Source organism: Pungitius pungitius, chromosome 18 (genome assembly GCF_949316345.1).
Source record: "Pungitius pungitius chromosome 18, fPunPun2.1, whole genome shotgun sequence".
Classification (NCBI taxonomy): domain Eukaryota; kingdom Metazoa; phylum Chordata; class Actinopteri; order Perciformes; family Gasterosteidae; genus Pungitius; species Pungitius pungitius.
Genome location: NC_084917.1, coordinates 489372 through 510627, shown reverse-complemented (window position 1 = coordinate 510627; position 21256 = coordinate 489372). Strand labels below are relative to the sequence as shown.

The 21256-nt window shown below is 46.0% G+C and overlaps 4 protein-coding genes across 9 annotated transcripts; 3 read left to right on the top strand and 1 right to left on the bottom strand.

Moving 5' to 3' along the window:
- Positions 1–39: 39 nt before the first annotated feature.
- fktn (fukutin) lies at positions 40–4371 on the top strand. 2 transcript variants are annotated; one of them, XM_037485155.2, is made up of 10 exons: positions 40–312; positions 708–764; positions 1777–1977; positions 2206–2352; positions 2641–2771; positions 2858–2990; positions 3080–3209; positions 3341–3474; positions 3753–3877; positions 3979–4371. In XM_037485155.2, exons 1-10 carry the CDS (start codon positions 211–213, stop codon positions 4190–4192), a joined length of 1374 nt encoding a protein of 457 aa, XP_037341052.1. In that variant the 5' UTR covers positions 40–210; the 3' UTR covers positions 4193–4371. The 2 variants fall into 2 exon arrangements, with proteins under 2 accessions (XP_037341052.1, XP_037341051.1); XM_037485154.2 differs by having other exon boundaries at positions 690–764.
- A 75-nt stretch (positions 4372–4446) lies between these two features.
- ufc1 (ubiquitin-fold modifier conjugating enzyme 1) lies at positions 4447–5622 on the bottom strand. Its single transcript, XM_037485156.2, has 2 exons — positions 5608–5622; positions 4447–5242 (listed from the first exon to the last, which is right to left on the bottom strand). Exon 2 carries the CDS (start codon positions 5092–5094, stop codon positions 4582–4584), a length of 513 nt encoding a protein of 170 aa, XP_037341053.1. The 5' UTR covers positions 5095–5242; positions 5608–5622; the 3' UTR covers positions 4447–4581.
- A 27-nt stretch (positions 5623–5649) lies between these two features.
- On the top strand, positions 5650–13500 carry ythdc1 (YTH N6-methyladenosine RNA binding protein C1). Its single transcript, XM_037485151.2, has 16 exons — positions 5650–5889; positions 6393–6494; positions 6757–7052; positions 7132–7492; positions 7571–7633; positions 7731–7825; positions 7909–8017; positions 8097–8214; positions 8291–8375; positions 8459–8613; positions 10532–10611; positions 10877–10913; positions 11115–11154; positions 11506–11571; positions 11756–11947; positions 12512–13500. Exons 1-16 carry the CDS (start codon positions 5862–5864, stop codon positions 12698–12700), a joined length of 2016 nt encoding a protein of 671 aa, XP_037341048.2. The 5' UTR covers positions 5650–5861; the 3' UTR covers positions 12701–13500.
- Positions 13501–14450: 950 nt separating this feature from the next.
- Positions 14451–20828, top strand: wu:fi75a02 (arginine-glutamic acid dipeptide repeats protein). Of its 5 annotated transcripts, none has more exons than XM_062558890.1 (11): positions 14451–14603; positions 15123–15249; positions 15400–16551; positions 16716–17148; positions 17392–17709; positions 18615–18638; positions 18783–18948; positions 19541–19629; positions 19721–19792; positions 19871–19998; positions 20280–20828. In XM_062558890.1, exons 2-11 carry the CDS (start codon positions 15135–15137, stop codon positions 20441–20443), a joined length of 2661 nt encoding a protein of 886 aa, XP_062414874.1. In that variant the 5' UTR covers positions 14451–14603; positions 15123–15134; the 3' UTR covers positions 20444–20828. The 5 variants fall into 5 exon arrangements, with proteins under 5 accessions (XP_062414874.1, XP_037341344.2, XP_062414875.1 ...); XM_037485447.2 differs by having other exon boundaries at positions 14452–14603; positions 16348–16551; positions 19868–19998; XM_062558891.1 differs by having other exon boundaries at positions 14452–14603; positions 15469–16551; positions 19868–19998.
- Positions 20829–21256: the final 428 nt, after the last annotated feature.

The following is a 21256-nucleotide window of genomic DNA, read 5'->3' as shown; positions in this document are numbered from 1 at the left end:
CGCAACTTCACTAAAACTGTATTCACAGGCTTTTGTTTTGAAGGTTCTAACTGGAGACAGCAGTGATTGTTTGCAAGATGGCGCTGGTTCCTGACGCTGCGACCAGCGCAGTGCGTCTTGCGCCGTTTCACGGTTCAGCCGCGGTCAATCACGAACTAGGAGCTGTGGTTTGCGTGTCATGAGAAGCCGGTCACCGTGCAGCGTTACCGGATGCCTCGCGTGAACCGGACGACCGTTTTAACGCTGCTGATCATCAGCAGCTCCGTGTTTCTGCTGTTCCAGTTATATTACTACCGGAAGTACGTCAGCAAGGTGAGCCACTAAAACAGCAACAAGCGAGAAGGAACCAATCACATCGTTCGATAAGCTGATTGAATAATCAATAAGTTAGTGAATTGTTACAAAACTATAAATTGACATTTAATTATTACGTTATATAATAACTGTTATTAATACATATCAATATTCAATGTCTATACGACGAAAAATAATATAAAACACATTTAAAAGCTAAAATTGTAGAATACAACTATTAAGTTTAATATTGTGATACGTAACGTTATGTTAAATAACAGTACGACACAATATTAATATTACAACAGCAGTTAATTTCCTAAACGCAAAGTGTGCTTTTAAGAAAGAAACTGCATTATTTTATAACTTGTATATTAAGGAATCAAATTTCCCAGCATGCGTTTCTTCTGCAGCCAGGTCCTTACATCCTGAGTCGAACCAGTCACCTGACCGCCAACGACATCCAATGGGTGAGTCAGTATCTCTGTTAGCATCCCTGTTAGCATTGGTGTTAGCCTCCCTCCTAGCCTTACTCTTAGTATTGGTCTCTGTTAACATCCCTGTCAGCATTAGATTTAGCCTCACCGTTTCAAAAGTGAAATATTGTTACTTATTTGGAGATTTCTTCAAAGCCCTGTTTTTCAAAAAGACAATTTCTCCATATTTTAACTGCAATAAAACACATCTCTCAATAGTTCCACACTGGACCAATGTGTGTGTGTCTATAGTATGTCTTTATATCTATATCTATATATAGATACATATATTAAGGACATCTCTGACTACAAGGATGCTGAAAACAATTTTACTGTACAAAAGTATTATCCAAGGTAGAACTCCTATTTTTGCAACTTCAAAAATATAATTTCTCAATGTTTGAACCGCATTGAAAACACTTTGCTCATTAAGTCCAAACTATGATTGATGGATGTATTCAGGGCCTATTTTTATCTTACAGAACAAATTTGGTGACTTGTCTTAAAAATATTTTTAATTCCGTTAAATATTATCATAAAACGTATAGCAAAGGGTCTGAATACTGACCATGTGAAATTTAATCTTTTCTTTTGTTAAGATGGGGTGCTGAGTGTACATTAATGAGAAATAAAATAAACCTTTTATATTTTATCAAATGGCTGTAATGAAACCAAGAGTGAAACATGTAATACTTTCATCCACTGTATGCTTATGGGACTCTTACCTGTTTCATATTTAGTATCCTCGTAGCCAGAGAGGTCCTCAACACACTGCATTGGTCTGGAATTCTTAAGTGTTTTTACTGCCGTTCAAAAGGAGGAATTATCTTTTTAAACTCTTAAATTTGGGGCTTTTAGTTTGGAGAAATCTCTAAATTTGAACAGTAAAAGCATTTCATTTATTGTAAGGGTCAGAGAGGTCCTGTAGGACCTGTACACTCGTCCTTCTATCATTGTCTGGAATTTGCTATTTAAATAGCCGCCAACCTCCGTGTGGTCCCTGCAGCAAACGGTGAAGAAGTTCTTGGGACTAGCTCGGCACTTCGGGCTGCCGCTGTTCCTCGCCGACACCGTCGCCCTGACGCTGCTCTCCCAGGAGTCACTGCGGCAGCGTGACCGGCTTGTGCACGAGCCGCACTGCAGCTTCCTGTGCACCGGGCGGCCCGTCACGTCCTTTGCTCTGCACGCCAACCTGTGGAAGTACGAGGTGAGCGTGCCGTCCATCCACAGACACTCATCCAAGCATCCAGCACGGAGCTACCTGGCCTCAGTGGATCGCATGCAGCGACCAGGTTGTTATTTGTTCCACTTTGCTAACAGTCATTCAGATACAGAACTCGCGTTCACCAACGTGTGGCAGGAGGAATCATTTATTAGTGGAATGTGTGTAAAATGTATCATTTGAATTAGTTATCCAGTTCTTGTTGGCTTTCAGCCTGGCTTCCTATTGGCTGCCGAGCAGAAAGGCTTCGAGCTTCTGGAGCTGCGAGGACGGGACCCGCGATTGGCCAGTATGGACAACCTATCAGGAGAGGAGATCCCTCTCCACTTCCTGTTTCGCCTCCACGGCCACGTCATACAGGTGAGTGAGGGGCAGATTAGCATAGCATAGCATCAGCTGTGTCTCATTTGGGGGGTCGATGTGGGCCGAGTCCTCCACACTGCATGATGGGATATGTCTCAGAGGACAGGTGTCCTCCACATCGCCCCCTGGAGGGGTGTTTTCCGATGAAGGAGCCGAAGTCACTCCGGAGGCAGCTGACCAAATAAGACGCTGTACCTCGGCAGCCATCTTTGACGTGTTCCACTTTGGAGGAGTTTATGTTTCTGTTTGATTGTGTCCATGTTGTTTTGGGTTTTCTTGCGTCAGGTGGTGTTCCTGTACGAGCGAAGCGGGAACTACCTGTGGCACGGGGAGCTCCGCCTCAAAGCCCACGTGGACCGGAGCTTTGCCCCCTTCAAGCTGCTCGACTACGGGCGCCACCCCGGATCCTACGACAGGTTTGTGCTCCGACCCGAGGGGGCTCCTTGTGTTTGAGGCTCATCCAGAGGAGAGAACCTGAAGCTTCTCTCTCTTCGCCCTGCAGGCCGGAGCTGGTCCTGACGGTCGTGGACGGCATCGACGTTCGAATCCCGCGGAACGTTTCCCGCTTCCTGTCCGAGCAGCGCCAGGCTCGATTCCTGGAGTGCCGTTACCGTGACGCCCGGAACTTCCTTCAGGTTGGACAAGGCAACGGGGCTTTTACCGTGCAAGGTGGTGTGCACAGGTACAAGAGAATGAACGTGGTCTCTCCGTTGTGTGCTTGTAGCTCTACCCAGACGACGTGTCTGCGGACGCGGTGGACTTTCGGAGGAAGGTGAAGTCGTTGCTCCACTTGGCCGGTCGAACGCTCGCTCAGCTCGACATCCCCTTCTGGCTGAGCAGCGGCACCTGTCTGGGTAAGAAACGTGTTTGACAGCTGACTTTTGACCCCAGCTCACCCGTCGCAAAGCACCCTACCTTTTCACATTAAGCCAGAAAGGAGCTAACAAGCTTACACCACGACCCGAACCGTGGTCCCCCCCTGCAGGCTGGTTCAGGCAGTGCAGCGTCATCTCGTACAGTCGGGATGTCGACATCGGCATCTTCATCGGCGACTTCCGGCCGGACATCGTCTCTGCGTTCAGGAGCGCCGGACTGTCGCTCAAACACAAGTTTGGAAAGGTGAGACCTCTTTTCGACAGTATCTCATTGGGCGATGGAGTAGTGAGACGCTGCGAGGTCGGTGGTTTGAATCCCAGCTGCCCCATGAGCCGCGATGAAGTGTCCCTCAGCAGGACGCCCGCAAAATGTGGATAAAAGTGTCAGTTAAATGACATGTTTCAAATTTTATTTACTTTATTTTTTAGCTGTGTATTGATTCTTACTTCAAATATCTGATGATTCTCTTAATCCAGTATGAATGTTGGGGATTTGAAGGCGTGTTTCATTTTGAAATGCAGGTGGAGGACAGTCTGGAACTTTCATTTTTGAGTGAGGACGTGAAACTGGACATTTTCTTTTTCTACGGCGAAGGAGACGTCGTTTGGAACGGAGGGACGCAGGCCAAGAGCGGCAGGAAGTTTAAGTAAATGATCCTTTTCTCACTAAACAACATTGTGAGGAGACGCATACAAACTTCTCACTGTTAAAAAATGTATTGAGGTATTTATTGTTTTTGTACATCAGGTACATCTTCCCTCGGTTCTCGCTGTGCTGGGCGGAGCTTCTGGAGCTGAAAGTTCGGGTTCCCTGTGAAACGCTGGACTACGTGACGGCAAACTACGGCGCCACCTGGAGCGTCCCAGTGAGGAGCTGGGACTGGAAGAAGTCGCCTAGCAACGTGCAGCGGAACGGGGAGTGGCCTCGTGTGGAGTGGGCGGAGCTTATTCAAGTTTACTGAGAGGAAACTAAATCAACACTGAAACTGCAAATAAAGAAAAGGGGCATAAAAACAGACGTAAACTCTTTTCATTCATCTGGACGACCACGTTGACTCCTAATTATGACCTCATCACTAATGATTTCAGTTTAAATCAAACTTCCCTCATTTATTATCCTGATTGAAATGTATTAAGGAATGGGGAAGAGTAACAGTAATAACTCTACTACACTCATACAGCGGCGCATTTTCTGCTTTTCACAGAACATTCATCTTGTTGTTTCAACTTATTTTATTTTCTATAGAACATTAGTCGGTGTGATTTTAGTTTGGTGAAGTTCATTCCAGTTTATTTCATCTCCACACACACTTCTTCCTCTGAACGGATTCAAAGTTCTGTTCCGGTGACGTCACTCCGAGGCCCCGCCTTGCTGCTCCCGGTGGATGACGTGGCCCTTGCTGATGAGGTCCGGGATCTCCACGGCTAACCACGGCCCGAGCCCCAGCGCCATCAGGTGCGCCAGCCCGAAGCGCGGCGCGTTGCGGGCCCACAGCGGCGCGAAGTGGTCCGTCAGGCAGATCTTTCCTCCGCGGTACATCTTCGCGGTCTTACCGTCCAGCTCCGGGATCGCGGCCTCAGGCGCGGTGTCCGGGTACGTCACCGGGATGTCAAACTCTAGCCGGAAGTCGTAACGCAGCAGCTCGTGGATGAACCAGCAGGTGCCGGTCCAGCGGGTACCGTCCGCGTTGGACTCGAGGCGGAACCAGTCGTTGTCTGCCTTCTTGTTCTGCTCCACAAAGTGGATCAGTGCCTGGTACTCCTCCTTCAGCCGCTGTGGCCACAACGCGCGGTCACGCGGCCCGGCGTGCGTCTTCAGCAGTGGAATCTGCGACACCACTCTGCGCGTGGCGTCGTCCGCCATTTTGAGTCCCACAAATAAACGAAAATAATATTTAATTCAACAACGGATTTGAATTGAAACCGCTTCAGGTCGGGTTGAAGTCTGCCTTCAGTTATGACGCGGACTTCCGGTTGGACTGAAGGGCCTGCGAGGCTTGACGAACCTCTTCCTGTATGGGATTTTCAAAACAAAACCCTTTTTACTTAATCATTAGATTCCGGTTCACATGTTGGTTTTCCCGGTCTACACGTCACGTCGGTTTGAGGTCCCGTTTGATTTATTTGGAACACACAGTCGAAAGCAGTCATTTTTAATTGCAGTAACTGCTAATCTCCTAATCTTTTCCATGTTGTGTAATAAAAAAATGTCATTGATACAATTCTGTTTCATGTTTTTTACTGAGTTTACAGGAACTGTAATTATCCATAATGTCATAATATAGAATCACATGTTGATTACATATATTACAAGCTAACAGGCTTGCATATTATTGAATAGGACATAGTAACCAGTGTATTAGAGTTTTAGCCTTACTTGAGTAGTAGGTGACGTTGCAGACAAAGACCCTCTGGGCCGGAAGCTGGCAGTAGTTCACCGGAAATCTACTTCAAAATCAACAGAAGAAGAAGAAGCTACAAAAACAGTCTCGTTCCGCCATTTTCCGCCGTTCGGGTGCTCTATAGCCAGTTTTTCTGATCATTTTGTGTTTGAATCAAACGCCAAACTGATCATCTTTTAAAACTGAAGCTGCCTGAGCGCGAGGCGGGAGTGACGTCACAGTCGCTGCAATGGCGGCCGACCGGCGCGAAGACAAAGGTAAGCCACGAGCGGACGGCTTCTCTTAGCATATGTTAGCATTAGCATGTCCACTGTCTTTGTTCCGTTCAGACCCATTTTATTTCACCGGCGGATCGATACTCGTTATTAATGAACCTGTTAGTGATTGGTTACGACTTCGCACGTGAGCTAGTTAACGAGCAGCAGCACGCGACCCACCGACATAGACTGTATTTACAGTCGTCCGGTGGGATGGATCTGACCCAATCTGGATCCGTTTGATCAATGGTTCATTACTATGAAAGATGCAGATCAAGGATATGTGACGTGTGTTCTTAATGTAGAGACGAGGGATATTATTATTATGAGCCCAATGATGATACATGTTGATTATTTGGTCTGATCGTGATTAATACGTATAGTTCTATAGGTGTCGAATGAAAGAATAAGTCAAACACGATCAACTGATCCTTCCTGTTCGTTACCATCCGAACGGGAGAGGTCGACCCAGACTAAAGGTTATTGTTGTTGTTGTTGTTCAGATGGAGAGTTAAATGTTCTTGAAGATATTCTGACTGAAGCTCCAGATCAGGACGATGAGCTCTACAACCCTGAGACGGAAAGATCCGTCAGCGACAAGAAAGGTACTGCAGATAGTAGTACTAGTACTACCACAGATACTACCACTCATGCTGTTCATAATACTTGTGCATCTATGAGATGGAGCCAGCCGTCATTGAGAAGGAAGTGCTACTGATAATACTAAGGGTCTTTATAGTGCTATAAGTATTACTCCTGGTATTACCTCTGAACTGATAATACTGCTATTGGTACTACTGACAACACTACTACTTATGCTTAAAGTAGTAGCACTCATCCTAGCGAACCCTCTGCTTTGTCTGACAGGAACAAAAAGGAAGAGTGAAGGCTCATGCAGCCAGGACCAGAAGAGGCTCCGCCCCTCTGTGGGCCACACCCCTTCCAGATCTTCCTCCACCAATAAGAGAGCCCCGGCACCACTTCTCTCCTCCTCTAAAAAGGTGTCGTCCAGCCCCCGCGCCCGCCACGCCGCCGCCAGCTACCGCCACGATTACTATGAGGAGCGAAAGGGTCGGCGAGGAGGACGAGAGGCGACCAGGAGCCGCGGAGGAGAGGAGGTCCGACGGAGGGACTCCCAGAGAGGCATGGAGGGTCTGAGCCAGGTACTACTATTCATCCTACTACAACCTGTCACTTATCAGTCTCACAGCCAATCACAAGGAACTTCCTGTTTGTCTTCAGAAGTTGCGGCGGACTAGCCCCGCCCCCAACGAGGGAGAGCACCAATCAGAGGGAGAGAGACCGACAGAGTACGCCTCCGAGCCGGGCTCAGGTAGCTCCTCCCCCACCACCTCCCACGCAGAGGAAGAGGAGGATGAGGAAGAGGACGAGGAGGAAGAGGAGGAGGGCATGGAGGAAGAGGAGGACGACGAGGAGGAAGAGGGAGAGAAGGAAGAGGACGAGGAAGAGGAGTATGAGCGGCGCGGCGAGGGGAACGACTACGACACTCGCAGCGAGGCCGGCGACTCCCGCTCCGCCTCCTCCATCAGCTTCACTGACGATGGCGAGTCGCTGCACTCAGGCTCCGCCTCTGAGGCCTCAGGTAACCACGGCAACATGGTGAATTAAGGCCTTATCTCCCATCCGATTGTAATTTTATTATCATCTTATATTTTGAAAGGTTCAGAGAAGAAGCACGAGAAGCTGTCGTCTTCAGTCCGAGCTGTTCGCAAAGGAATGGAGAGTAAGTCTTTGATCATGTGATTAATGTTCATAGTTGTTTTTCACTTATATACTACTATACTACTATAAAGTAATCTGATTACTTTGTGGCGTTTCAGATCCCGCCACTAAGTTACGTTACATCCTGCGAGATGCCCGGTTCTTCCTCATAAAGAGCAACAACCACGAGAACGTGTCTCTGGCTAAAGCTAAGGTACGCTAATGTTCAAAGATGGCCGCCGGCCTGCCGTTTTCGGACCCGCCCTCCTTTTTGACGTCGTTTCTCTCGCGCCGCAGGGCGTCTGGTCCACGCTGCCGGTGAACGAGAAGAAGCTGAACGCGGCGTTCCGCTCGGCCCGGAGCGTCGTCCTCGTCTTCTCCGTGAGGGAGAGCGGGAAATTCCAAGGTGGGAAAAACCAGCGATCCGTTACAACGTGGCTTTACAGCACTGGGGGGTCTCTAAGCTCCTCCTGTTTGTCTGCCAGGTTTCGCCCGCTTGGCGTCGGAGTCTCATCACGGGGGATCGCCCATCCACTGGGTTCTTCCCGCTGGCATGAACGCCAAGATGCTGGGCGGAGTCTTCAAGATAGACTGGCTGTGCAGGTAAACAACAACAACAACACGACTTCCTGTTGAGGCCACGGTGAGCGAGGTGTCATTGTCCTCTGATCTCATCCAGGAGAGAACTTCCCTTCACCAAAACCGCTCACCTGACCAACCCCTGGAACGAACACAAGCCCGTTAAAATCGGACGTGACGGACAGGTGAGCTAGCCGTTAGCCGTTAGCTCATGTTTTCTGTCTCTATTGTCTCACTGTTTTGTGAAGTAATCTCTTTTGCTTTTAAGGAAATCCAACCTGAAGTTGGCGCTCAGCTCTGCGCCCTGTTCCCATTGGACGAGAGCGTGGACGTCCACCAAGTGGCTCGATGCGTCCGCCACAAGCGCCGGACGCCGTCGGAGCCGCGCCCCCGGGGCCGACCGCCGCAACGCGAGCCGGGAAGGTTAGCCAATCACCAAGCTCCTCCTCCGCTGCCTGTTCTTCTTCTCGTCCCGCCGCGACCACGGCGCCACCTGCTGCCGGACGACGGAGGCGGGCGCTGCCCCTGACCGGCGCTGCCGGGGTGGCGGGTGTTGTGGTTGTTGTTTTTCCAGCGGAGTGACGCGTCTTCGGTTGACGTCCAAAAAGTGGTCAGGCAGGAAATTAGAACCTTGTGGTGATGAACAAAGAGATGAAATCTCAGTTCTATTAGGTTCTAAAACGAATAAGTTAGATTTGGTAAAGAATTATAATTTCCATCAGTTAGATTTTTTCGTTGTTGCTAAATTTCTCCTTTTGAAGCTCTTTTTCTTTGCAGGAGTTTCGTACTTCGGGACTAAAAAAAACAACAAAACAACAAAAAAAAGGTTTGGCTTTTAGCTGGACTGTTGCTGACCCTTTCAGAATAAAAGCTTTAAGGAACGAGCGCCAATGGCTGGACTGTCGGAGGAGGGCGTGGGTGAGGGGGGGGCGATCGAGATAAAACTAAGAGAGACAGGAAGTGAGGGACCGTCTGAGCTCACAGTGGACTGTTTCTGGTTTTTCTGAGAAGGTGATGATGTTTGGTCACACGGGGGCGTGGCCTCTGGACTCTAACCAATGAGAGGGTGAGGAAGTGTCCGGTGGGCGGGGTTTCCTTGCCCGCTCAAATAAGGTAAAATTTCAGGGATGCATAAAGGAAAAATGGACTCAATTTAAAAAAGTGATATTCTCTTGGACTGAAAAAGAGATGACCCCCCCCCCCCCCCTCCATGAAAGGACAGTTATACACCCTCCCCTCCCCCACCAGCACACACACACACTGTATCAGGACTGAGAGCTCGGTGTGTGTTGCTCTCTTATGAACTGAAGTCAAAGTGTGTGAGGAAAGAAAAATCAGATTTAAAGAATCCCCAACGGACGTTTTAAGGACTTTTGCTGGTCTGAAGGGGGCGGGGCTTGTCTGGGAAGAGGGCGGGCTTTGGTTTGTTGATTGACAAACTGCACCATCATCATCATCATCATCACCACCCTCGCCACCCTTTGAAAATAAGAGGGTTTATAAAAGCCTTAAACATGGACTGATGAGGAGAAAAACTGTTTTTAGAATCTGGTGTTGACACAAACGCCCCCCCCCCCCCCCCCCACACACACACACACCCCCCTCTTATGCTACAGAAGCGGTATGTTGACCCTTTCAGAGGCTCCTTCTTTGTTTGATTATTTTATTGTGTGTTTGTGTGAAGTAAAATGTGTGTAAATGCTGGAGCACTAGGAGGACCAGTGCTTCACAGGACCCCTCTGACCAGGAGGTGACAGGTAAAGGAGACCGCTGGAGGATCCTTAGACCACTAGAGGACCACAGGAGGACCAGTAGACCACTAGAGGACGGGTTGACCACAGGAGGGCCAGTAGACCACTATAGGACCAAGAGACCACTAGAGGACCACAGGAGGACCAGTAGACCACTAGACCACTAGAGGACGGGTTGACCACAGGAGGACCAGTAGACCACTAGAGGACGGGTTGACCACAGGAGGGCCAGTAGACCAGTAGAGGACCACAGGAGGACGAGTAGACCAGTAGAGGACCACTAGACCACTAGAGGACGGGTAGACCCCTATAGGACCACAGGAGGACCAGTAGACAACTAGAGACCAGTAGAGGACCACTAGACCACTAGAGGATGGGTAGACCACAGGAGGACCAGTAGAGGATGGGTAGACCACAGCAGGACCAGTAGACCACTAGAGGACCACAGGAGGACCAGTAGAGGATCTGACATCTGTTTTGATCCAATGACGTTAAATAGAAACAGGAAGTGAAGTAGTTTTCTGGGGAGCTTCTTGTGTGTAACAACGTGTGCGTCTGTGTGCGTCTTAATTGTGAACTTGTGTGCGTAGGCGTCGCCCTGAAGAGTACGACCTTCACGGCAGGAAACGACCTCGAGCCGACGGCCCGCCGGACTTCAGCCAGCGAGCAGGTCCAGAATCCGACATCCGATCTGCTGCGTTTTCTTGTTTTCATTCCAATAACGTGATGACTTCCTGTAAACTGGGATGTTTGAATTATTTATGAATATATTTCAGTTAAAATCTTGAATGTTTATTTTCTGAATGTATTCTCTGAAATGTTGGTTTGTTCTGCTTTTATTTAGTTGTTTTTGTGTTTATCTTGATACCTTTTGATCGATCAGCTTCACCCATGAAAAGTCCAATTTGATAGCATTGATTTGATTTGATTTTCAGGGTTCATCCAGGACCTTCGCAACCAGCCGGTGGACAGGTGAGACCTCACCGCTCACCTGAAGAGGGCGGGGCCAAAGCGCCGCCAACCCGCTAAATATGTGCAGTGATTCAAAACGTTTTAACGTAGCTGTTAGAATTAACCGTGTTAAAATGTGGTAATGTTACGAACAGGAAGTTATCTTAAATCCTTTCAAAATAGTGTTCATCTGAGTTTTATTTTTGAATGTTTTATTTTCAGACGTTTCTCCAGCGTCAGACGAGACGTTTTCCTCAACGGGGTGAGTCCCAACCGTTGATGTAGCTTCCTGTTAGCTTAGCTGTAGCTTCATCCAAACCGTTGATGTAGCTTCCTGTTAGCTTAGCTGTAGCTTCATCCAAACCGTTGATGTAGCTTCCTGTTAGCTTAGCTGTAGCTTCATCCAAACCGTTGATGTAGCTTCCTGTTAGCTTAGCTGTAGCTTCATCCAAACCGTTGATGTAGCTTCCTGTTAGCTTAGCTGTAGCTTCATCCAAACCGTTGATGTAGCTTCCTGTTAGCTTAGCTGTAGCTTCATCCAAACCGTTGATGTAGCTTCCTGTTAGCTTAGCTGTAGCTTCATCCAGGAGCTCACCTGTGTTTGCTCTCCCAGTCCTACAATGACTACATGAGGGACTACCATCACAGCGTCGGCCCCCCGGCTCCCTGGCAGACTCTGGTAAGACTCTCTCCCTTATTGACCAGGTTATTGATCAGGTTATTGATCAGGTTATTGATCAGGTTATTGACCAGGTTATTGACCAGGTTATTGACCAGGTTATTGACCAGGTTATTGATCAGGTTATTGATCAGGTTATTGACGGGTGACGCCACTAGTGATGTTGTCATGTTTGTGTCACCAGGCAACTTACCCCGGCGTGGAGCCGCCACCCCCCCACCATCCGCCCTACTACCACCACAACCACCCCCCACCCCCGCCTCACCAAGCCTACCACCACCACCACCACCCCCCTTTGCCGCCGCACGAAGCTCCGCCCCCTCGTTTTAGAGACAAGCAGCGGGCGCCGCAGCACCGCGCCTTCACCTCCAGCCCTGTGAGTCTACTGTGTACTCTGTGTACTGTGTACTGTGTACTCTACTGTCTACTCTACTGTGTACTGTGTACTCTACTGTGTACTCTACTGTGTACTGTGTACTCTACTGTGTACTCTGTCTACTGTGTACTGTGTACTCTACTGTGTACTCTGTCTACTGTGTACTCTGTCTACTGTGTACTCTGTCTACTGTGTACTCTGTCTACTGTGTACTCTACTGTGTACTCTACTGTCTACTCTACTGTGTACTCTACTGTGTACTGTGTACTGTGTACTGTGTACTCTACTGTCTACTGTGTACTGTGTACTCTACTGTGTACTGTCTACTCTACTGTGACTACTCTGTCTACTGTGTACTCTACTGTCTACTCTACTGTGTACTCTACTGTCTACTGTGTACTGTCTACTCTACTGTGACTACTCTGTCTACTGTGTACTCTACTGTCTACTCTACTGTGTACTCTACTGTCTACTGTGTACTGTCTACTCTACTGTGACTACTCTGTGTACTCTGACTTTTTCTCTGACCCGTCCTGTTTCCTGTCTTTCTTTCCCATCATGCAGCACGACTACGACATGCGCGTGGACGACTTCCTGCGGAGGACGCAGGCGGTGGTGAGCGGTCGGCGGGAGCGCGAGCGCCAGCGGGAACGCGAGCGCGGAGGCCCCCGCCGCGAGAGAGAGCGCGAGCGGGGGAGGGACCGAGAACGAGAGCGGGAGAGGGACAAGGAGAGGGGACGGTATCGCAGGTGATCTCATGATGTTATGTCCTGTTGGCCTGCAGGGGCTTTTATTTTGAAAGTCATGTATTTTTTTTGCTGGTTTCCTGTTTTATGTTGTTGACGGTTACGAATAAAAACGAGCTAAGTGATGACATCATCTGCATCATGACTTTTTATCAGAATAAAATACTGAAGAAAAAAAACAGTCCAAATATTTATTTTGATGATCTCATGTAACAACGGAGGTGACATCACAGCGTGCAAGTTCTTTCTATTTCGTTTTTATTCGAGAGGTTCTCAACATGAGGGTCGAGGCCTTTTGAGGTGTCCGATGAGTCGCAGGATGACAAACAGGAAACATGAACATTTATTCCAATTTCTTTCTATAATTATTTTATTGTGAAAAGTTTAAACTTTTTTATGAAAAATATCTTCAAGTGAAATGTGAATTTAAAGCCGAAGAAAAGTTTGACCTCCTAGATTTTCCTCTTTTTATAGATTCCCATTTGTGGTCTTTTTTTTGTTTAATGTTATTTGTCACAGCTTATTTATTTTCAGGTGTGTTTTACTTCCTGAACCGTGACTCTTACTCATCAGTATGAAGTGAATCTTCAAGAATTCTATCACAGAAGCGCCGCGTTTCTTTTTACTCGCTTCCTGTGAATTAAAAGTAATAGTTGCTTATTTTCTCTCTGGTTTGTCGTCAACATGGTAACTGAACGTCCTGCTAGTTTTATTTTGTATTGATCAGCAGAAGTTGAAATGAATCTGTTTTTAAAGTGTTAAAGTGGAGAAATGTTGAAGATTAAATCATTTTGCTTCTGAACTTAAGGGCTGCAGCTTGTTTTGTTTGTACAAAATTAAACCTTAACTCAAAAAAGTCAGCTTCTCAATTTCTCAAAAGTTACTTTGTTTCTTTTTCAGGAGGATCCATTACTACTATTACTATTCATGGTAGTCAGATACCATTGAGGGTTATCTGAATACAATGAATAGTAAACTTTTATTGACTGAAGATTTTAAAATTCAATTTTTTTCCAACAAACAAAATATTTCAGATGGATGTTGAAATTCATTTTTATTAAAAGCATGTCAAAATATTGCCTTTAGGAATTAAAAATGAATACATTATTAAACAAATTCCTCAGTTTCAGTTGGTCTCTTGTGGTCTGCAGCAGGTCGTCGTAGTGACCAGCAGGGGGCGCTGGGGTCCATTACACTGAACCCTGTTCAGGTCATGTGATGTCTGAGGATTTCTGACTCAACAACCAGAAAATAAAGGTCCATACTGAGGGGGTCAGTCAGAGGTCACAAGAGCTGCACCCTGATTGGACAACATCGGACAGAAGTTGAAGATATTGACGTAGAGTAAAACATTTGACTCACATGGGCATCTGAACATGTGACTTCATCTAATAACAGAGCATTTAAAAGAAATGTAAAATATCAGAAGGAAAAACAATAAAACATGCATTCAAACTAACTATATGAGATAAAAGCAATAATAGACCAATAGAAAAACTTAAATAAATAAAAGGAAAGTAACTTTGTCTAACTACACACACAAGTCACAGGTAATGCATGAAATAAATGGCTTTAAGAATTCAAAGATAGTATTTACAGTTTAAACTCTTTGCCCTTTCCCCATTCGGTCTTTTTAACGGAATACATTTTCACGTCATTCACGTTGAACGTTATAATTTGAAGGGTTTCCGCTCAATGCTGGTGTCATTTCCGCTTTCCTCTCGATCGTTTATTTTGTCATCCCCACCGGAAGTTCGGTAGGTGTGCGTTCCGTTGACTTGATGCCGGTCTGCGGTAACAACAGGCACCGATTCCTCTGGAAATACCTGCCCACTGCGGCCTTTTCCAGCCGTTAGGCCGCCTATAATGAGAGCCGATAGGATCTAACGGAGCCACGGGGCGTGAAGAAGGTAAAATGAACCTTTCCAATGTCAAACCTCATGTTAATGTGCACACACATTAAAGCCTGCTAACGGCAGCTAGCCGCCGCTAGCTCGAGCAGCTTCCTTCCTATTTGCCCCAAATCCCGTTTATCCTCACTTCGACCCGCACTAGCCCCACTTCCGCTGTCTTCTCCTTCGTGTTACGTCACGCCAAATTCAGTGATGACGAAATCCAACAGTGAAATCACCCGTTATTCGACTGACCGCGTAAACAGATTCAGGTTCACAGGAATATTTCTGGGATTTTTCCAAAAGGAATAGCTGAAATCTCGCGAGAATGAGAGCAGCTTTGACTCATCTCATCACATAATTCCATGTGTTCCTTCACAGTTGTGATGCCTTCAATAAAAATCTTATATGTGTGTGTGTGAGAATATATAGTTTGTGTGTGTGTGTCTGTATATATATTTATGTATTATGTATATACGGTGTGTGTATATGCCAAATAGTTATTAAGTTTGATTCATATTTATCATTTCCTGTCAGGTATTTGTAAACATGCTCACTCAACCACTGACGCTGAACAAGAGTGATGCCAGGGGGCGTGGTCTCGTCAACCTGACCCCTCCCCCTTCACTCCCATTGGTGGATGATGACGAAGCCGCACAAACAGGTGGGTTTACTATTTTATTTATTGCTATAAATATTTCTTTCAATGTGTATTCAAGATATTAAGAATTCAATACTGTTACGCCTTCTGCTCCTCCATGGAGCTCCTCTTCCTCTCCTCCTCTACCTCTTTGTGCACTCCCTTCCTCCTCAGATCCTCCATTTAGCTCCTCTTCTTCCTCACCTTCTCCTCTACCTCTTTGTGCACTCCCTTCCTCCTCAGCTCCTCCATGGAGCTCTTTTTCCTCCTTACCTTCCTCTCCTCCTCCCCCTCCTCTACCTCTCTGTGTCCTCCCTTACTCCTCAGCTCCCCCATGCATCTCCTCCATCCTCTCACCTTCCTCTCCTCCTCTACCTCTTTGTGTCCTCCCTTCCTCCTCTGATCCTTCTGTTACACCTCCTCTCTCCCTTCTCTCCTCTCCTCCACCATATACTTCTCTTCCTTCTTTCTCCTCTACAACTCTTTATGCTTCTTCCCCTCCTGCGTCCCTTCTTTGTCCTCCTTCATCTTCTGTCCTTCCTTCTCTTATTTCCTCTGCTCTCTCCACTGGTCCTCCTCCTTCCTCTCCTCTTGTCCCTCCATCCCTCATACCTCTGCCTCCTGCTGCTCCTTCTGTCTCCTCATCTGTTTTGAATTCACAGTCTCCTTGTGTGGTTCCTTCTCTTCTCCATCCTTCTGGTTTTGGTTCTTCACCCTCCACTAAACCTCCTGCTCCTTCTTCCCTTTTGTCTTCTCTCTGTTCATTCCCCCGTCCTTCACCTCCATCTTTGACTTGTCCTCCAGATATCCGGACCCCCCCTGCTTCTATCTTTTCTTCTTCAGTGCTTCCTCCGCGTTCTTCAGTTCCTCCTCACAACGCTTCTCCTCATGTTTCTCCTTCCCCTGTCCTTTTAACTCATCGTGCTTCGGCTATTTGTTCTCCTCCTGTTCACATTTCTCTTGCTCCTCCAGTTTCCTCTCTTCTTTCTCATTCTTCTCCTTCAGTTTCTCCTCTTCCTCCCGCTCCACAAGTTTCTGCTCCTCCTCGAGTTTTTTCTCTTTCTCCTTCTGTTGCGCCATTTCCTTCTTATCCTGTAGCTCAGTCTCTTCCTTCTCCCATAGCTCCTCCTCTCTGCTGCCCTTGCTCCTCCCTCCTGCCCCGCCTCCTCTCAGCTCACCGGCGGGAAGTGCGGCGCCTCCTGCGAGGAGCTTTGGCCTCCATTGGTCGTCGCCTGGACTCCTTAGAGAGAAACAGCAGGATGAAGAGGAGGAAGAAGAAGAGGGGCAGGCAGAAAGCAGAAGGGGGAGGAGCATCCTGTTCTCCTGGTGAGTTCTGTCTTTTTAACTCCTAAGTCTGATGATCATGTGATCGATATGTTGCCATGGCGATTAATACAAGAGTAGATTTACATTCGACAAAATTATCCAGATATTAATCACAATCAATTTAATCAATTTCACAACTCACCTCCTTCTCTGTTCTTCTTTAGGTGTTCGTGCATTAAACCCCGCCCCACCGACTAGCCCCGCCCACCACCCAGCTGTTACCACCTCCCCTTCATCATCTTCATCTGACAGCAGAGACTCACCAGAACCTCCTCTTCCCTCTAGTTTGAGCAGGAGGAGGAGCAGAGTTGAGGAGCAGGAGGAGGAGGGGGGGAGGTTAAAGAAAAGGAGGAAGAACCACAGAGGAAGAGACATTTGTACTCTTCCAGAAAACAGAGAAGAAGATGAAGACGTCCACAGGTTTGTGGGGCGGATGGCGTTCTCCTTCAGAGGAGGAGCAGAGGAGGAGGAGGCGCTGCTCACTCTGCACAGATTCAACCACAGAAAACACAGAAGAAGACAAATGGAAGGAGCCGGCCAATCAGAGAAAGGCGTCAGTGTCGCCAGGCAGAATGGATACACAGCTACAATACCCAGGTTCATTTGGTCTATTTACATTGTTTTAAATTCTTTAGGATATATTTGAATTACATACGTTTGTGCAAGAACAAGTTATTATAGTATAGTTCATCTGTAATACCTTTTTAAAGACAACGTAAGCCTCAACACAACAAGGATTTGATTATTTATTTAACTTGTATGTATTTGACTTTTACTATTATAGTGATAAAAAGTTTAATATTCATAAAAAGTATGAACTCTTCTTCCTTTTCGCCTCAGCTCCTCTTCCCATCATGCATTGCAACTCCTCCAGTTGGCCCGGAGTGATCGGACCTGCAGCCAATCAGAAGCCCCGTACATCTCTCCAGGCCAATGGCGTTTCTCGGACTTTGCCGCTCCGCTCTCCCTCTCCTCCAATCACGGGGCCTTCAGCATATGGCGCTTGTCTCTTAGCTCCTTTAACCCCGCCCCCATGCTGCGGCTATCGGTGTTCGCTGTGGAGAGCGTGTCAGAGGCTGTGAGGGGCGGAGCTTTAATTAGTCTCCCGCGGAGCCTGAAAGACTTCGCAGTCCCGCCCAGTCTGAGCACCGACCACTGGTTGGTTAACCCCCCCCTTTATTTATTAATATCATCTATCTATATATATATATATATATGAATAGTGTTCGTATGAATGTAGTTTGTAATATTAATTTGAATTAATTTAAGTTTGAATGAAACTCAATGGTGTTATTTTTGTTTGGACAATTTAGATCAATTAATTTAGCGACAGCTTTATAGTTATGGACCACGTTTACCTTTTGGACCATTTGCTCTAAACTCAAATTAATAAGGAGAGGACGTTGTCATGGCGACGTTTCTGGTCTGTGGACTTGGAAACCTCTCATTTTGGTCCATTTCGAGTCAAAAAGACCATAAAGCAGAGGATGCTTTAGCGCGGATCTATATGGAAGTAAATCTGTGTCATCGGGTTTTGAAAGAAAAAGGTTATTGACTTCATAGCACTAAATATTTATGCATTGAAATTATGTACCTCAAAAATACCGCAAAAAGTTCAACCGCAAAAAATTCAACCGCAACATCCGGGACCTCAAGGAAGAGCAATCGATTCTAGATTCAAGATCAGCAGCGTGCGTCAATCAAAAGGAGCGAGCACCCAATGCACCTTGGGCTTTAACTCTCCTTTTTACATATACTTTATATATGATACATCATTTCAGTGCTATAAATTCAATCACCTTTTTCTTTCAAAACGCGATGACACAGATTTACTTCCATAGATCTACGGCTGATATAAGTAAGTAGTATAGACTAGTCCATATATGGTCACTTCCTGTTCACTGGTTGATCAAAATCGTGGTTGACGATAACATCCATCAACTAACGAGACGTCCCCTTGACTTAAAGTCTGTATGTTGACGTCTCTATTTGTGATTTGATCACCAAGGAAACTTTTTAATGCAGCTTCCATCATTAAAGTCCTTTATTCTTTGTCTTTTCAGTTATGTTCGAACGCCTACGCAAAGGTAATTTAAACAAGTAAACACTTGAATGGACAGTTGATTATGTTTAAAGTCTATTATTTAAACTATAACTGTCAAACAGTTATGTGTCTGCTATAAATAGGACGTAAAAATAACAAAAAATATTTTCTCTTCTTTCCGTTGCAGCCAAGCGTTTCCTGCGCGGCGACAGCAGAAGCAACGAGCCAATCACAGCACCAGTAGCCTCCACCGCCCACAGCGACGGCCCCTCCCCCTCTGTCCAGCCAATGGGCTGTCTGCTGCTGTCGGCCAATCAGAAACGGGCTCTGCGTTTCTCGGCACAAACAGAGAGGTGGCGGTTTTCTTCTTTTGGAAGTTAAGGTTTTTCCCAAAGAAATAGAAAAAAGTACAACTCAGCTGTGAAAAAAAGATCAAACTCAGGGTAAAACCTCTGGTTCTTCAAGTGAAGTCAAAGCTACACGAGTTAAAGCTGTATTCTCTGTAGTGTTGACACCAGAGACGTATTAAGCATCTTTATGCCCTCCTCAGTCCATATATGGTCGCTTCCTGTTCACTTGTGACGTTTAAGTTGCAAAAGTTGAGGCTCCATAAACCAACAGGTGGTGTCACATGACAGCGTATCCAGCATATGGGTGGATGTGGGTGGGGCTCTGGCTAGTTAGCTAGGTAGCTCCACCTTCTCCCAAGTGACAGGGACAGTGTGGCTTCATGTCTTTAAAGAATGGAGGATTTACCAAGCTAGCTAACGTGCTAGCTAACGTGCTAGCTAACGCCTCCCTCTGTCTAGTGTACACTGGACCACGTCCAAGGCCTTGATAGAGTGACCATCCTCCTGCGATGTTTTCTTAACCTGAATTCCTTGTTTTTCCTCTTTTTTTTTCTTCGCCCCTCTCGATTCTTCTTCTCTGGTTCTGCCTTCTCAGCGATGTAAACGAGTCTCACAGATACGAATCCGCCGGGCATCGCCGCGGGAAACGCTGCTCACTCCCATGGGACTTCCAAAGGTCAAAAGGTGAGGCAGAGGCCGAGGGGTGAATGAAGTAAAGTATACAAAGAGAACATCGGAGTAACAGATGAAAGTATTAAACTAGATTTCTTTCTAGGTCAAAGAAGAAGGAGTTCAGTCTGGAGGAGATTTACACCAACAAGAACTACAAATCCCCCACAACAAACAGGTAGAAACTACACAGACTTAATTCAACAACAACACCAACTACATCTCCCAGCATGCTTTACTTTCCCACTCTCAGAAGTCTGGAGACGATCTTTGAGGAGCCGCGGGAAAAAAACGGTGCGCTGCTCCTGATTGGCCAGCAGCGAAGACGCAGGCTCCTCCTCTTCCCTGACTTCACTTTGCCCAGGAAGAGGAAGAGGCCACAAGGTATGCTGGGAAATACCAAAGCCACTCATTTTGTTCATATATATATATATATATATATATATATATATATATATATATATAAATGCCATGAAGTCAAACCGATCCTAATTAACTTCTAAATCTATTTTATATTCATATGAAAACATCTGGACTTCTGTTACACTGTTAAACTATTCAAAAGACGTATATATTCAAAATATTTAGCAAAAGGTTTTAATTCACTGAAAAATGATTTAAATCCTTGAAAGCGCAAGTTTTAAGGAAAGAAAAATCTTTTTTAGGGGCAGGCCTTCCTGTTGCCATGGTTCCCCGGAAACGGGTGGCGGCCCGCCGACTTTGCCATGGCAACGGCCCTGTTGACGACGACGCGGACTTGGACGTGATGCTCGTGGAGAGACTGAGTGCGTTGGAGGACTTCCTGACCCGCCAGGGCCTGGAGGTGTGAGCTGTGACATCACTTCCTCTCAGCTGGTCATTGGCCAAATAAAATTGAGCTGCTAGAACACTACCGCTGCGTTACCACGGTAACGCCATCAGAAAATCTGACGAGTGTAGCTTGTTTTTACTTCTTTTCATTTTTCTAAACTGTTTAAATGTGCTTTTTCAGAAATATTTAATTTCACTAGTTTTTTAAACAATGACCTGTTGGGAGGCCACACCCACAGGGGGCTTTGTTTTTATTTTACATTTTTTGTGTTTGGTAAAATATAAATATTTCACACCTGTTCTTTTTAGTACTTTAGTGTAATATATATATATATATATATATATATAATTTCTGCTGAAAATGTGTATTTTTGGAACAGATAAAAGTGTTTCTGCTCACTGAATTGTGTCATTTTATTAGTGATCAGTAATTAATAGTGAAATAATTGGTGAACAGTTTGTCAAACATTTGTTTGTCAACAAATATGAACACAGCATTTATTTCAAAGTGTCCTGAGGAACTAAACGTTTAGACAAAGGCTGTGAAACAAGAATATAAAATACATATAATACAACTTTTAGTCATCTATAATAATGAAAATGTTTCAATACGATGTACAATTTCATATTGTGAAAATTGACCCACAACCACAATACGTCCTGGTTCATTTGATTTCATGTAGAATGTAGAAGAGAACACATCCTGCAGACATCCCATAATAAAACATGGAGCGATGCAGTGGGGAAGCTTTTGAATTACTAAGCAATGTGTGTAAATATATAAACATGCTGTTAAACCTAAAATGTTTTAGTTGGTGATAGGAGTGTTTTG